The sequence below is a fragment of the Aplidium turbinatum genome, chromosome 8 (genome assembly GCF_918807975.1).
Source record: "Aplidium turbinatum chromosome 8, kaAplTurb1.1, whole genome shotgun sequence".
NCBI classification, from domain to species: domain Eukaryota; kingdom Metazoa; phylum Chordata; class Ascidiacea; order Aplousobranchia; family Polyclinidae; genus Aplidium; species Aplidium turbinatum.
Genome location: NC_137479.1, coordinates 3,591,213 through 3,609,196, shown reverse-complemented (window position 1 = coordinate 3,609,196; position 17,984 = coordinate 3,591,213). Strand labels below are relative to the sequence as shown.

At 40.3% G+C, this 17,984-nt stretch overlaps 1 protein-coding gene across 1 annotated transcript; it reads left to right on the top strand.

Annotated features, from left to right (window-relative positions):
• Positions 1-2,039: 2,039 nt before the first annotated feature.
• LOC145775185 (SHC-transforming protein 1-like) lies at positions 2,040-16,253 on the top strand. The gene is made up of 11 exons (XM_082586423.1): positions 2,040-2,237; positions 5,403-5,473; positions 5,714-5,909; positions 7,086-7,191; positions 7,708-7,867; positions 8,249-8,387; positions 8,941-9,042; positions 9,493-9,607; positions 11,774-11,884; positions 12,206-12,438; positions 14,265-16,253. The coding sequence occupies exons 1-11, from the start codon at positions 2,094-2,096 to the stop codon at positions 14,397-14,399; spliced, it is 1,512 nt and encodes a 503-aa protein (XP_082442549.1). The 5' UTR covers positions 2,040-2,093; the 3' UTR covers positions 14,400-16,253.
• Positions 16,254-17,984: the final 1,731 nt, after the last annotated feature.

Here is a 17,984-nt window from a genome sequence, read left to right as displayed (position 1 = left end):
GCCTAACGATGGATGCAACCTAGTTCGTACCATGAACAGTTCGGACCGTCAGTTCGTACCTTAAAATGATCAAGAAAAAAAAATAAAAAAAAGCCGAAATCCCTGATCGCAGTTTTCGCAATCATTTTAAAATTTTCCCCCTGAAAAGATCGAGAGAAAAAATAGCTCAAAATCGAAATCCGCTGATCGCAGTTTCCGCAAACATTTTTCCACAGTTTCCGCTAACTCTAACCATAGAGTAATCTATGCTCTAACCCTCGCTGATCGCAGTTTCCGCAAATTTTTTCCGCAGTTTCTGTTATCGGCAGCAGTGGCGAGTGGTTAGCGCGTTGCCGTTGGGCTTGCAGTCAAGACCCTGCATGTTCGACTCCAGCCACCCGCACTTGCTGTTGTTTCTCTGGGCAAGAAACTTTACAATAATTGCCTCTACTCAGTGATCGATTTCGAGTAATGGGTAGTACCAAATTTAAGTCATAAGTAGAGTAGACAACCGGAAACAGACATTGCCGTCGGCTGCAGCATGGGTCAGGTATACGTCGGAAGGCGTACACCGATGCATAGCGCTCAAGTCCGCTTTCCCGCAATGCAGGATAAATATAAGAAAAACAAAACCCTTACCCTAATTTTAACCATAAAGTAATCTATGCTCTAACTCTAACCCTCGCTGATTGCAGTTTCCGCAAACCTTTTTCCGCAGTTTCCGCTTACCCTCACTATAGAGTAATCTATGCTCTAACTCTCGTTGATCGCAGTTTCTGCAAACATTTTTCCGCAGTTTCCGCTAACCGCAGTTTCTGCTAACCCTAACCCTCGAGTTTGTTTCAAATTGTTTGGGGAAACTCCAATCAGCGACTTCGGCTTTGTGCTATTAAACTGCAATCAGCGACTTCGGCTTTTTTAATTTTTTTACTTGATCTTTTCGGGGTACGAACTGACTGTACGAATCATGGTTCAAGGTACGAACTAGGTTGCACCCCCTAACGAGTCACTTCGGGTTAGAATTTAGTTTAAAAAAAATCACCTTTTGTCGGAATCGAACTCATATCCTAGGCCATACGAGCCAGACAAAGATCGCACGCGCTACGGATTCGCTTAGCAAAATAGTTGAATTTAGAAATTACGGCGCCGTAAATGTAGCCACTTCTTATTTTGTATGTCTTTTGCTCTAAAGATGCGCACTGTCATGGTGAGCAAAATATCAGTGAAGCATAAAAACTTCGCTACTTTATATTTTGTTTATCTGGTTTTGTTTACAAAAAAATTTCTCGAAGCCTATTCTTATTGTTACGTAACTATTCTTGTTGTTTCGTATCATTACAATCTTCAAAATACAGGTCATGCCAATTGTCAACAAGTGAGCACAGATAATACTTTGAAAAGCTGTACAACGCTGTGGGACAGTGGGCGTTAATTATCTCAAATGATTGCTCTTGATAGATATCATCTACTGTTTCATAGCTCAAGCTACAAACAGCGTTGAATAATGCTAGTTGTAAGCTAAAAATAGATCGGAATAAAATGTTCAACAGTTACCGGTACAAGGAATGTTCTCCAATAAACTTCTGGCTCAGTATGGCCTCATATTCAACGTTAGCTTCCCATGTTGTTCCACAGCTACTGATTTTCCCTTCCACGTAGGAATGCCTGAATGCGAGCAGGGATTTTCAGATGATGAACATCAAGTCAAAAAATTGAAACCGACTAGATGCACCCGGAAATGACTTTTGTTGCGCTGTTAACAAATTTACACCGCGCATCGACCAATTGGTAGACAGTAAGCAAAAACTAAAATCTCATTAAATTTAGTTGTGGTGTTTTAGTGTTATCTTAGTAGGCCAATATTATTCTTCTGAATAAAATATGACTCAACCAAATCAGTTGTTCTGCAAGAAGTGGTTCGCTTGGCAGTACAGCGCGTCCAAGTGGTACAAGATCGTAAAAAGGTTGGGAACCCCTGGTCTAGGCTATAACTTTTTTGTCTCAGCTTGGCACTCAGGTATTGATAATTTGTTTTAATATATATTCTTTATAGGTTTTCATTATATGCTTTAATAGTCATTGTGTGTATTTTAGTTAGAAGTTATTAAAAAAAAATGATGAGAAAAAATAAAAAACTTGTAGAGGGAGACCAGACAAATGAGTGGAGGAAATCTGGAAGTTTTGTAAACAAACCTCAAAGAGGGTGGTTGCATCCTGACAGTGCTGTTACTGGGCCAGGTGTTGTTTACTCAGTTCAGGTAATTAAAGTGCCCAGTCTTTTTGGAATTTATTTTAGAAATCAACATACCGTATTTATCCGTGTATAAGTCGCACCCCAAAATTTGGCTTTAATATTGGTACAAAATTTTTTTTAGCACGTGTTTGCTTGCCAAGACGTGCCTTTTTCTCATTGCAATCAAGCGTGCCGCACAAGCACATGCAAGATGTTCACATGCATGCTGTGCAGTGAGCATGTTAATGCGATGCTCGCAATCCTCGCACGCAAAATACAAACGCTTAATAGCAGCGCTAACATGTGATCTGTAGCATTTGTTTGTCAGAAGTTCAGAACCTTGTGTGTAATTCGCACCCATGTGCTGTATAAGTCACACCCCGCCCTTTTTGGGCAAGATTTAGTGCAAAATTTGCGACTTATACACGGATAAATACGGTAAACATACCGTACTGTAGTCTCACCACTATATAGCAATAATGATAATTATAACTTGGAAATTTCATAGCAGTGGTTGGTATGGTAACTGTGTTTAAATTCCTTCTCTATAGTAGAGTACCCAGCAAAAATTGCACACATTTTTATAAATATATTATGTGGCAGTTAATCTATTAGTGAGCTGGATTTAGTTGGATCTTGCAAAAAAGCAACGTACAAATGCAGGTGAACAAAGGGTAAAAATACCAACAGAGCTGAGAAATGTTGGCTTGAGGAAGCAACCAAACATGACCTACTGGTGCTGTAGATTTGGATGCTATTTAACAACTACTCAGTGGCCACTCTGAGCTTAGAAGCCTGTATTGTATAGCCTACCACAAGACATGTCCCCACCAGGGATGGATCCAGCCTCTAATTTTTGGGGGGGTGCTGCTGAAATCTATTTTCATTCAAGGAGGTCGATCAGTGTGGCACTGTTAAAATGTGTCTCTGCTGTATTTGGCATACTGATAAGCATTCATGTTGTTAATACAGATGTTTTTGTTGGGTGCAACCTAGTTCGTACCCTGAACAGTTCATACCCGGAAAAGATCAAGAAAAAATTTAAAAAAGCGAAGTCGCTGTTCGGAGTTTCCACAAACAAACTAAAAAGGTCGATTGAAAAAAATAGAACAAAGCCGAAGTCGCTGATTGCAGTTTCCGTTTTTCCGCAGTTTTCGCAAACATTTTAAAATTTCCGGGAATGATCATAAGAGTTTACCAAAGTCGCTGATCGCAGTTTCCGCAAACATTTTAAAAGGGTTAGGGTTAGGAAAAGATCGAGAGAAAAAATTAAAAAAAGCCGAAGTCGCTGATCGGGTTTCCGCAAACAAACTGAAAAGATCGAGAGGAAAAATAGAACAAAGCCTAAGTCGCTGATCGCAGTTTCCATTTTTCCGCAGTTTCCGCAAACATTTTAAAATTTCTGGTAATGATCCTGAGTTTTTGTTTGTTTATGGAAACTGCGACCAGTGACTTCGGCTTTGTGCTACTTTTACTCTCGGTCTTTTCAGAGGGAAAATTTTAAAATGTTTGCTGAAACTGTGATCAGCGACTTCGGCTTTTTTTTAAATTTTTTCTCTCAATCTTTTCAGGGTACGAACTGTTCAGGGTACGAACTAGGTTGCATCCTTTTTGTTTAATATTAATAAAGACCTGAAAACGGAGAAAGTGTGCATGAAAAATCAAGTCTTAAAAACAAGCATGAATAAAAAACACTTATGGTATAACAAAATTCAAAAACGTGATGAAATTTTGGGAAGTATTCTAAAGTTTAAAAACATGAGCAGTACAAAACACATGATTATTTCCATTGGTACACATTCCATACTCTACACAGCATCAATTCGTTACATGCTGAGATAAAATGCTATGATCTATCAAAATATAAAGTAATACTAGTAGATTTCAATACCATTAGTTTATTAAAATAATAGCAGTATGAAATTTTTGGGGGTGCGCACCCCCCCACACCCCCCCTTGGATCCATCCCTGGTCCCCGCAGTACATGAATGACACGGCTCTTGGTTATTACCGGAGGATGGATGAGAACATCAAAGCCTTAATCGATTCCTTTGCAGTGGTCAGCGGCTTCCTCAAACAATGGGAAAATTTCTAAGAAGAGTAATAAATTGGAACCTTAAACATGGAAATGTGTACAACTTCTGTTGTTTTTTGTTTTGTATGGTATTCAATAAATAGCAAGCTCAACGAAGAAAGATGTGTGTGTGATGTAACTAACTCAATACCGGTACCGTGTATCTGGGTTTCTTTTTTCGCTGAGACTTTTCGGTCATTTGTCCGAAATGACTTGAAAAAATTCAGTCATTTTTTATTTATTTTGGTCATTTTTGGTTATATATAGTCAATTGACTATATAACTTGAGTCAATTGACTATCTAGGTCAATTGACTACATGGCTGCACAATGGCTAACTTGGCTAATTTGAGCTTAGGCTAATTTGGCTAACTTGGCTTGGCTACATGGCTAACTTGAGTCAATTGACTACATGGCTGCACGATGAGGCATTGCCAATCTAAGCTACTACAAGTCAAACGAGAGAAGAATTGACTATCTATTTTTTTGGACATTTTGACCGAATTGACCATATTTTTTTCAGACATTTTGCCAAAAAATCGATCAATGACCGATAAATGACCGAAAAAAAAAACCCAGCCGTGTATTAGGCTAGTGAAGCAAAAAATAAAACTTGCCATGCAGCAATGCTGGAGTCAACAAAAAAACTCTAAGCGACAAAATGCAAATTTTGACAATGTCATGGCACCGACTAGTGAAATAACTTGCATCATTTATAAATTTAATTTTACTGCATCAGCACTAGGTTCAGCATTGCAAGCGATGCATCTGACCAGTGCAGTCTCAACAACAGACACAAGAAAGACACAGAAATCAAGTCTCGCTTCATTCTGATTATAATATCTGTAGTTGTAAGGCGTAAGCTGCTCAACGGTTGTGGGATGATGAATGATGATGTTAGCATGCATTCATGTTCAATCCAAGGATGGCTTTACAATTTAATATTTCTATTATGAAAATTATTATAATTATGATGAACAATTTTTATGGAGTAGGCCTATGTCTCTTATTAAGTTCTCTAGTAGGCTTTATTAAGTTGCATGTGTCTGGCAATGATTGAATGAATGACAATTTTAGTGTGCAGCTCATTCACCTATATTATTTTTAATTGTTTCAGTATCTTGGATGCATTGAAGTTCGCCAGAGTATGAGATCATTAGATTTTGACATGAGAACGTTGGCAACAAAGTATGTACTGTACTGGTATATATTCCATTTGTACAACTTTTAACATAGCAGTTAAAATGTATTATATTGAATTGGCTATGTAATTAAATTGTTTTTAATGTTTATAGTTAAATGTAAATCAGCTGCATTTGTTTCAGAGCTTTCTTTTGCATCATGACCCAATCCAAAATATATTTGAAGACATGAACCATTTTCTTGCAATTTCTTTAAAAATAACTGAGTTGTTTTTTGTTTGATTAGAGAAGCAATCTGGAGAGTGCTTGCTGCCACTGCGGAATCACCTCTACCTGCTACTGCAAGGAGTGGAAGAAAAAAGCCTCCCAAAGATGTGATGAGAATTCTTGGGGAAAGGCCAAATTTGAAGTTTTCAAAAGTTTTCATCAACCTCAATATATCAACAGCTAGCCTGACATTGGTGGTCACCAATACGGGGGTTGTAAGTGGACATTTTTAAGCTTTTTGTTTTACTGTTGCCAGCTATAGAAAACTTAGACCTGCAAATTCTCAACAGTTTTGTTGTTGAATATTACTTATCCACAAATACGCATTTGTTTTATACGACACCTCAATTGAATAACATGAAAGATATTGTAAGAATAATTAAATCGGTTTATTTGATTGGTTCATCCACTTGTAGACCGGTTGTAAAAAAATATCATCAATCATAAATGATTGTTCATGTTGGTGTTCACCTTGTCAGTGGTTACACCAGCAGATATTAGCCATATCTCAAACCGTTTATGATTTATGTGGTTTATCAAACTACAGTGTTTATTTATCTCTAGTCACAGTGATGACTGATGAGTGTGGCACTCATAGTGACATCACATCTGGCTATGAAGGTTTGTTGTTCGAATCCCGGTAAAACTTTGTTTATTGTGTCGTTGAGTTAGACACTTCATGCTGATTGTTTAGGCTTACCAAGTGACCAAAGGGCAGTATTGTCCCACTAACTGTGTCATCCTTTCATGACGCAGGGATCCTGTCGTCTGGCATGGCTATGGGATAACAATACTGTCTACTGAAAGCTCACAATCAACTGAATTCTCAAGAGATAAGAATTTTTTGAACTTCAAAATATTTTTTCCTGTCTTAAAGATCTCTTTACACTTTGCTTTCCTTCTAATAGCCTTTTCCAAACGACTTTTGTTAACCGCTGAGCTCCAACTAGCTAAACTCCTGCAAAAACACTCCTCCAGTAAAAATGAGCCTTGGAAATACTGGCGATGTAAAATGTAGATGCAGCACTCGGGGTATTCTTTGGGAAGCACAAGTTGCAAATGCAGACAGGAGCAAACGATGCGACATCTTCTCGAATGCCCTTGTCTGAAAGCAAAATGTTCTGCACAAGACTTGCCCAGTTCAAAGATTGAGCAAGAGCTTGCTTGATGCTCTGGGCTGCGTTCGACCGTTTGTGTGACACACCAATAAAACCAACTAGCGGACTCAGCATTTTTTTTTGTTTAATGTCATAACTCTGCTATTGTTTTATTTAAGAAAACCTTCCAGTCCATTCTTACAAAATAATTTTACAAAAGTGGACTTAGTGAAGTTTATTTGTAGATTGTGCAAACCATTTGGACATCATTTACAATATTAATCATTATTTCAGTTCATAGCAAACCATCAAATGCAATCGATATCATTCGCATCTGGAGGTGATCCTGACACTATCGACTATGTGGCGTATGTTGCTAAAGATCCTATCAACAACAGAGGTAAGGATTATATACAATGAAGTAAATCATTTTAATTTTACTGTGAAACTGCGCGTTTGAACGCACTACAGTTTACGTCTTATTTTTGCATCTTTTTTGCTAAACAGAATATTTTGCCAATTACCGATAAATGTAGTTTGTGCACGCAATACGACTCTATTGCTTTAAGTGAAGTTCCACAGACTCGCTGACTGGAATTAGATCGTTTCTGACCTTTTACAGCGCATCAACGTCCATTTCTTTAAAAGTTATGCCATAGAGTTCATGAACACAGAGAAGGAAATTGTGTAGCAAACGTTGCAGATGATCATATTAGAGATGCGTGTGCTGCAAAAATGAAGTTGGTCGCTGTTTGGACTATAGTGTTGTATTGTAAGCAACAGTAGCGGGAATGTATCATGCACCAGTCTTGTAGGTGTCTGTAGTGTATATTGCTTTGTATTGGGGCAAAATTATTCATTGAGATTTTGAGTGATGTTGTGAAGTGAACGTTGACTGGACTTGTGTCTTGTCCAGCTTGTCACGTGCTCAAGTGCACTGATGGTCTCGCCCAGGATGTTATCAACACGGTTGGGCAAGCCTTTGAACTTCGATTCAAAGAATATTTGAAGAACCCTCCCAAAGCTGTGACCCCACCGGACCGTACAGAACCTTTGTTTCATGATGGAAAATCACGGTAGGTTTAATGCGTTAGTTTATTCTCATCCTACTGACCTTGTCATCGCAAGGTTGGTCGTGTGTACGTCGCGTAATGACTCCACTTCTGACGTGTGTAGCCAAACATCTGATGTATTAAAGACGTCTTCCTATTTTGCGACACTTAGTGGATAGAAGGGTTCGCACAGTTACAGGCGACAGCATTTCAACAACAAGCGGAAATTAGTTTGGTAACATTAATCTAAATAAAATTCAAATAATCAAATATTTTCCGATGTCGTCAGCCTCTGTGTCACGATGTGCGTCATCGTCAGTCAACCCCCTCACGATTGCTTGTTTCAAGTATTTCGCCTGTGATGAAGGCGCAAGGTTCATTTGTAAGCGGCTGTTTAACTTCCAGATGGGGTGATGATGATCATGATTATTATAACGAGATACCCGGGAAGTCAGCTCCGGACTCGGGATTGAAAAGACTCGATGACTCTCGGGAGGAGATGACACCGCCTGGAAGATCCCAGGATGTGACCAACGGTGTCCAGGTGGGAGCTAGTTCAACCTTTCCATTTCAGTCTTGCCCAAGAAGACAATCGAAGAAATACGTTTTAGACAGCCGCATTTATTTGTGTAGCTGATTGTTTGTTGAATAAATGAATTTTTCTCACTGTTTGTTCCGTTTTTGCAATTTGTTGCAATTACTTGTACAATACATCTTTATCATATCGCAATTTTGATCAGTTATTTTTTTCCATCCGGCAAAAGTTACTATTTTTACACCTGCGACGTTAAAATGATGTATCAAAGAAGTATTTTTGCTGGCTGGGAAGATGCTGGTACAAAGTATTTTATTTCTCTGAAGCGTCAAACATGAACTCCCCACAGAGCGCTTTGTCGACGATATTAACTTTATCGTTATCATTTTCCAAGAAAAGCCTATCGCTTTCGTGTTACACAATATTCTCTCACTTTCACTCTACAAGTGCAAAGTGTCATGGAGCTATTGCAAGGTTTTCATGTCGGCTTGGTCACTTTGCTTTTGTTCTTCCCGAATAACACGAAAAAAAGAAAAGCGAAAACTAATTTGTTATTATATAGAGCGGCATAGCCGCATCCAACAATGCACCCACGCCAACGCCTCGAAGGGGCCAGAGAAATTTTGAAGATCATAATTACGTCAACACCAGCTTGCCACAAGAAGTAAGGTTACTGTTTGCCAAGTTTTTAATTAATCGGCTACATGATTTAGTGATTTTTATTTGAGGTTTCTGTTGTACAGTGGACAAATTGCAACTTATGAGTCCATCATATAACTGGAATTGTACATTCCCAACGCTAATGCCTGCTTCGCCGCCACGGAAGCAGTGCTGTATTTCCCTGTAACTACTTAGAATATTGGAACATTGCACAGAAATGATTCGTCAGCGCTTTCAGTCTTCAGCAGTGACTTCTCCATGTCTGACGTTTTCTGTGAAGCGGCCGCCTATTCTCATAACTCGTGATTGTGTTAATGTTGGCTTCACTCAATCACGACTTAACGCATGACGCCCGCCACACTTGTTGAGCCAATCACACAATTCTACGTCAATCTGACGTCAAGAAACGTTGTTTCGATGTCGACCAGATGCCTAACGAGATTTGTTTTGGCAGCAAACACCCCAGAGCAGACCTACAGCCCCCCAGACCGGCCCAGCAAGCGCCACCCATGTTTTGGTCGAGAGGATTCCCGCCGAGCAAGGCACACCTCCTACGTCACCAAACAAACGTGAGTTCCTCTACACTGACACCGCTTTACGTTGAATCATCGAGTTATTTTGGTAAATTGTCAACTGAACCAATTGCCTTGACACTAGCGACAGCTTTGTCTCATGTTATTGCAACCCTATGCTCAGTTAACAATTGATCTGGTTTCTCGTGCTTTCTTCTCGTCATAAAGGAAGTGACACCGCTGATCTCAGCCATATTGTTCCCACTTCCCGCCGCTGCAGTTCTATTTAGTTAATCGAATGTTGCTTCTACCCAAAATTTATACTTCACCATGGTCAAACGGTTTACATCGATTTGATTAATCGCTTTTTCTTCAAATAACTTTTCCCCACTAGTCACGACCTTCTACTTGTCTTCTTTTCATCAATCACGACGTCGGCTGCATAGCTGAGTGGTGAGAGTCCTGGAACGGCAATCGAAAGGGCGCCGGTTCGACATCGCTCAAGAGCATGTTGCTGTGTCTTTGGCAGGACACTTAAAGGCATGCCTGTCGACCCTCTACTTGTCTCCACCAATCACGACCCTCTACTTGTCTCCACCAATCACGTCCCTCTACTTGTCTCCACCAATTACGTCCCTCTACTTGTCTCCACTAATCACGTCCCTCTACTTCTTTCCACCAATCACGTCCTTCTACTTGTCTCCACCAATCACGTCCCTCTACTTGTCTCTACCAATCACGTCCCTCTACTTGTCTTCTTTCCACCAATCACGTCCTTCTTTCTGTCTCCACCAATTACGTCCCTCTACTTGTCTTCACCAATCACGTCCCTCTACTTGTCTCCACCAATCACGTTCTTCTACTTGTCTCCACCAATCACGTCCCTCTACTTGTCTCCACCAATCACGTCCTTCTACTTGTTTCCACCAATTACGTCCCTCTACTTGTCTCCACCAATCACGTCCCTCTACTTGTCTCCACCAATCACGTCCCTCTACTTGTCTCCACCAATCACGTCCCTCTGCTTGTCTTCACCAATCACGTCCCTCTACTTGTCTCCACCAATCACGTCCCTCTGCTTCTTTCCACCAATCACGTCCTTCTACTTGTCTCCGCCAATCACGTCCCTCTACTTGTCTTCTTTCCACCAACCACGTCCCTCTACTTGTCTTCTTTCCATCAATTACGTCCCTTTACTTGTTTCTCCGATCCAACACGACATCATATCCTTCTCTACAGTACTTCATCTAATTCGTGTGGCTCTTCTGTGTCACCATCCATATTAAAAGCATCACCTTTTTGACCAAGCCCTTGTCATCCAAAATACTGTATGTTTTATTGTTTATATCTTAGCAACTTACACAGTATACACAGTTACACACCACACAGACTTTGGCAACGTGCGAACTGAATGACTGGAGGCCGATCAATGTAATTTTGATTATGAATTCTAGGCGAAGAGTTTTTTTTGTGTTTTTTTTCGAATATTAGCTTTGAGAATCCTAATTGCCAAACTGTGAACACTGAATCTCAAATCACTGCAAAACTCCTCGTTTCACTTAAAAAAAGAGATAAATCATTCTCTGTTACAAGTGTTGCCGGACGCTCTTTGGATTTCCAGTCCAAGTGCCAAAATGTAGTACCGGTACTGTATATTATTTGCACTGTGATGATAGCACAAAAGTATCATCAAAATCAACCCCCTCAATTCATAGTTTTCATTTTTCACCAACAAACTTACCGCTTACATAACAAAGTAACCGGGCTGAGTTGAATTCCATTATTTAACTAACAACATGGCGGGTTGGAATGTTTTCGCCACAATGCAGGGCGATCGTCAGTAATTATAACCAAGTATATCTGGAGAGAAAACCATCTGTACATTTGAAAAGATAACGACTGTCGACAAATTATAATAGTTGTATGTTAAAATTACATATCCTGAACAAAGTTATCGGAACCGACGTGGACTGTTTTGTTCTAGTAAGTCAAGGATAGCTGTGTGATAGTTAAGCCATCAACAATAAACTTGCTACAACCAACTATTCTGGGTGTCGCTGGTCTGAAATGGAACAACAAAATACAAAAAAAAAAACGTTTTTGCGATATAATATGGCATTGAGGGATCGAAGTTGCTGCATTTCAAGTGAAAGTTTGTTGGTAGCTCTGAGAAAAACTGGTTTTATAAGTCGCCATCTTAACGACTCTGCTGCTTCTTTCTAGAGCTGAGCACTGGAGTCGGCGGGGCTCTTGCTTTGGCGGCTGCCATTGGTGTGTCACGTGACCAGAATCCCACTAACCAGAAGCGACCGTCGGTCGATGCATTCGACATGCGTGAGTATCTTCAACAAGATTCCTCTATTTTGGAGCTCATTTGACCCGAAGAGGTTCTTCTTCCCCATCATGATATTGATTTCAATAGTACCTATTTTCTACCTGGTTTAATTATGTATGGAACTTATTACAAGACCTTTCGTTCTCTATGCAAGTCTATGGATTATATCGTTAGTCAGTAATGAAGTTCATTTCATTTGCCTGCAAAAATACAACAAGGAAAGTTTAATTTGACGATCCTTATCTTGTTATCTAACACTTCGCCTTGTTATAAGAGCCTTTGCTATTAATGTTTGTGATGAATTAAATTAATTGTTGTAGGACCCTTCGCGAACACAATAAACCCTCCGCTTACTCCCACAAGTGCCACCAACGCTCTCCAGGCCGAGTCCTGGTTCCACGGGAGCGTCCCTAGAAAGGATGCTGAACAGCTCCTTGCTCGCGATGGAGACTTTTTAGTCAGGGAATCTTCCTCTACCAAGGGCCAGTTCGTGCTGAGCGGCGTCCAGGACGGGCAGCATAAGCATCTCCTCCTGGTTGATCCCAACGGCGTGGTGAGCGGTAGAGTAACAAAGGTTCATGAATGGTTCTCATTGACAACCTCGCTTATGTAACCGTTTACGTAACCGAGCGGTGAGACCCCCTCTCGAAGGGAGCTGGTTTAATGCTTATCACTTAATTCAAATCTTTAAAGGCATACTAAATGAAATTTTCAAACTGGAATTAAGCATTAAAATGCGTAAACTGAACATTCAAAAACACATTTCAAAAAAAAATTACCGAAAAAAATTTGTTTTCAATGGCGCTGGCAAGGCCCAAAGTCCAATGTTTTATTTTTTTTTCAAATTGACCAAAAAGTGCAAACACAGCTCGAGAATACGTCATAAAAGACAGCAATAACAAAAGCCACGTTACAACATCTGATATTTTAACATCAGATCTGAGGTTTTGAGCAAACTGTCTGATATTTTGAAGTTGAAATCTGATGTTTTGATGTACATACATACATATAGCCTACAGTTAAATCGCGGGCAGTAACAACTGTTGCGTGATCAGCTGATTGCTCGTCTTTTGTTACGTAGACTGTACAGTCGCACGCTTCGCTGCTCAGGCCCATTCTGGTTTTGAAAGCTCTGACAAAAGCACGCGCGCAATGATGGTCAGACCGCAATGGGGCAAAATTTTATGGAAAATCGTTTTATGGTAGCATGTTAAACACAAAGAACATGGAAAGTCGCCAAGTCAGGTTTTTCCTTTAGTATCCCTTTAATCTCGGGCTTCAGCCGGATACGACAAAAAGTGTTAATAATTGACACTAGCCGCTGCTATAGCGTGAGGTCTACCGCCATAAGCCGTCTAACTTGCTCGTATAAAACGAAGCAATTGAAGGGTTATTGTTACTGTTAGTGATAACCTGTTAGGGCTTGATAACATGTCTGTTCGCACTATTTAAAGGGATACTAAAGCAAAAACCTGACTTGGCGATTTTCCATGTTCTTTGTGTTTAACATGCTACCATAAAACGATTTTCAATAAAATTTGGCCCCATTGCGGTCTGATTAGCATTCCGCGTCCGCTTTTGTCAGAGCTTTCAAAACGGGAATGGGCGTGAGCAGCGAAGCGTGCGACTGTACAGTCTACGTCACTATAGACTAGCAATGAGCTGATCGCGCAACATTTGTTATTGCGGGCGATTTAACTGTAGGCTATGTATGTATGTATGATTGCATGTATGTACGACTGTACGTCAAAACATCAGATTTCAACATCAAAACATCACACAGTTTGCTCAAAACATCAGATGTGATAACGTGGTTTTTGTTATTGCTGTCGATAGTGAAGTATTCTCGAGCAGTTCTCCACTTTTTTTGTCATGTTGAAAAAATGAAAAGTAATTGAAACATTGGACTTTGGGCCTTGCCAGTGCCATTGAAAACAAATTTTATTCGGTAATTTGTTTTGAAATGTATTCTTGAATATTCAGTTTACGCATTTTAAAGCTTAATTCCCGTTTAAAAATTTCATTTAGTATGCCTTTAAGTCATGAGGGATAGATAATGGAGCAAAATGGAGAGTGACATTATGTTACATACAGTATTATATTTTAAGTCACCGTAAGTTGCAATACATTGTTGCAATTCACCATCGCTTGTGGCTGGAGTTGAACGATCGTCCGTACCAACCCGCCCCCGTATAACTTGGGCTCAGTACCAATCAGATCCTCGGGCCCTAATAAAGACACTTCTGAGAAAAACGCACTGTATCCAAAGAATGCACTGTGGTTTTCCGAGCCTCTTTATATCACCCCAGGACCAAAAGTAGCCATTGGTCCCCTCGTCATTGCCACTTCATGTAATAACCAGGACCATGTTTGCCGCAGGTTCGCACCAAAGACCGACAGTTCGACAGCGTCAGTCATCTGATCTCGTTCCATCGCAACAACAACCTTCCCATTGTATCATCCGGGTCTGTGCTTCTCCTACGACAGCCAGTCACAAGGCAGATTGAACGATAGAGCTTCATTTCCAAATGGCAACACTGGCCATAGTACCCTGCATGAGATTATCTGAGTGACTTACTGCGTGATTCTCTCCTGGTGGAATCTCGCTTCTAATTTGTTATTATTACGTTTATTGTGCATCGTCGTATATCATGTGAACGTTGCCTGCACAAAACTTGCGACAACTTTTCTTCATTGAAAGTTGTGATGGACATGACAACCAATCCGCGTCATCAGAGGCCTGGCTGGTGTTACCATAACAACCCTGTTCGTTTGGTTCGCCGCCAGTCACGCGCATGCACCACTGACAGAGGTTTGCGATATCCTGGGATAGACCCTCTTTGCATTGCGTTGAAATAATCACTTTTTCAAAATCTTGTTTGCTTTGTATCTAAGTTCATCACGACATGTCTGCTGACGTCATCGGCGTCTTGGTGCACTGCGATGACGTCAGCACGAAGCAGAGTACAGCATAATCAATACAAAGATGACAATTTATGGATTATTATTCGCATCTTTTTTGCAACTTGTAGTTGCTCGTGTTCGTTGAAAGAGTCGTGTCATGTTTTGGGGCTGTTCAAATATGTGACCCTTTGGGAGACATGCAAAAACCATCTTGTTTCGGTGTTGAATTTGCAAAAATTGCCACGCCTGTCATTATATAAGGGGCAATGGAAACAAGAAATGGGGCACATATTTGAAAAATCCCCTCCCTTGTTTGAAACATTATTTTGCCAAAGAATTGATTTATTTTAGAATAAAATGTCACTAATTGTTAGCCTTCTCGTTGTAAGCCTATTATGTGCTGATAATGAGTGATGTTTTGTTTGTACTAGTCATGATTTAGTGTACCAACTTACCCCGTCCGTCAGCTGTGCTTAAAGAATCTTTAAATAGCGTTGCAGCGATGCTACTGGGACCAGGATGTGTGCTTTACCTGTGTTGCTTCTCAGCGCCATTGCTGCTTGGTTTGTTGTTGGCTGGGCTCCTTCGTAACAAGCAAAGTATTCCCCTAGGAGGGGATGCCCCTAACCAGCAATGCTTCGGAGGCCACGCATCCTTCGGGGAAGCAAGTTATTATATTCTTGTGTTGTGTTGAGAATTTGATCGTTTCAACCTTCCACGACGTTGGTATGTGCTGTCAGCTTTTTGTATATTATCGTTTTTATCGTGCTTTTAACCTTTAACTTGCACTAGTTCCTTGCACTAGTTCCTTTCTTTTCTTATTGCTGACTTGCTTTCCTTCCCTCCTGCCATCCCGGTCTCACCTGGAAATTTATTTCGTTGTCTGTCACACCTCATGACGTACAAGGATCGAGAACAATCGATACTTGATGGCCGCGCATCGATCGCCTTGTTCCCTCCTTGTATCGCGTCCTGTACGAACTACGTTGATATGTTGATAATTTGCGTTGAACCAACGTCTCTTTACGTCATGTAAATAACAGTACACTGAGAAGCGTGATCGCTTATCTGCCGTTGTCATAGCAGCAAAAATTATGTTTTTATTTAAAAATAACAGCATTTAGTGTAGAATTGTAGATCAACTGTTCTATCACTTTGGCACTACTCAAATCACACTATCTGTAATTCTACATCTCCCCATCAATATGGCCGAAATATTATTGCTGAGGTTTAAAACGTTTCATTTCGAAATGCGTCATAGAAATTATCAGCCAATGCACAACCGTTATCTGACGAGAGGGCAGGACGTCACCGTCTATGTTGCGTGACATCATTTCTTCACGTCATTGCAGCATTAACTGGTTGGTTGGACGATGACGTCATATACTATTCGTTTGCTCAAGATGCTTATCGCTTGTTGCCGCTTTCGTTGTTTGTACAAATACACTCGAATGTGCTGCTCTTTGTTTTCGATTGGAACTTCAAAGTAATTAGAGTCCTGGCACTGAGCGCTTTGGATCAACTTTGTTATGCGTCCATCTGGAATCGATTTATTATTTTCAGTCTGTGGTAGGCGCTTAACCACTAACCACAGGGAGTGTTCAACCATGTATATTCGCAACCCATGCACAGTAGCGGATCTATGGGGTTACGTGACCCTGTGGTAAATATTAACAACAACCCCATAACTCCGAAAAACATGTAGACTAGCCTAACTTTTTTTCAATCACGTCTCATTGATCTAACCAAGAGCACAGAAAACATGTGCTGTTCAAAAACTGAGCATGTAATTGCGTAGTCGTAATGGCAGCCATGAGCTAAAATGTATCTTTTATACTTAGCCTACTATCCAGTGGTGTGTCCTGGTTGATTGTCACAGGCATGCTATGGAGGGAGGCAGTGGCGTAGCTATGTGCCGCCCGGGGCGGATTCAGATTTTGCCGCTCCTTCAAGAAAAAGCATGTGAAAATGAAATACGTTTTTTTATCAGATTAAAATCAAAAATTGTAGTCTGAAAGTGCCGCCCCTTAGCTACGCCACTGGAGGAAGGGCCATAGCCATTGTAGGGGGTCTGGGGGCATGCTTCCCTGGAAAATTTTGCCATAGGTTTAATAGCTTTTCTTGCAATCTGAGCTTTACTTAGCTGATAATTGCTTCAGCTGTTTTGCGAAATATGAGGTTGGGAAGTTGGAACACATCATGAAACCAATGTCTTGATTTCATATCTTTATCCTGCATTGCAGGAAAGCGGACTTGAAGCGTTATGCAGCGGTGTAGGCTGTGGCCTATGCCCTTCCAGCATACACCTAACCCGCGCTGCAGCCGACGACGTTTTTCTGTTTCTGGTTGCTTTTGCTACATTTAAAATTTTTTACTTAGCTTATACCATCTTTAGCTGATTTTTATCGATAGCCTAATACTGGAAGTCTAAAAATTCATTGTCTAAACCAGGGGTGACGAACTTTTTTTCGGTCGCGGGCCACTTTGTCAAAAACACATGAGTTATCGGGCCACACAACTTTTTAATCGTAACCTGGTGGTGGCCGTGCATAAATTTACTTCCATCGACGTACGGTATCCTTTAAATTTGCATCGCATGTACGTTTTAAACTTCTTTGGTTTTGCCGCCGTTTCCTTTTGTTGGTTTTATTCCTGTAAACTGTGGGTAACTTTATCATTGCTGTTGTTTTCCGGCAAAGAAAAACAAATTGAATTGAATACCATGAAATCTTTTAGAAGCGACTCAAGATATTATTCATAAAAAGTAACAAACGGCAGATGAAAGTAATAAAACCAACACAGTTGAAATTATCCTACGCAGAATCGAAACATACAACAGTAAAAAATCGACCAAAAATACAAGGTGATGTTGGTGAATAGTGTTTTCACAACTTTATCTCATAGCTTTCCTATTTTCTAACTTTAAACCTTGAAAGTTAATGTTTAGGGCAAGAAAATAGCAAAGGAAAGGAGTACCAGTGAAGGCATAAAACAGCTTTGAGATGTCTTTTGTCTTTAATGCTTGAGCGATTGTCAAACTGTTTTGCGGGCCGCACATAATTCTTTGACGGGCCGCAGGTTCGTCACCTCTGGTCTGAGAAACACGTTCCTAGTGTCAGTAATAACTTACAATTTTCATGACGAAAATATCCCCAGATAGGGATTTTTGTTTTGCATGCAATTTTAAATCCGCGT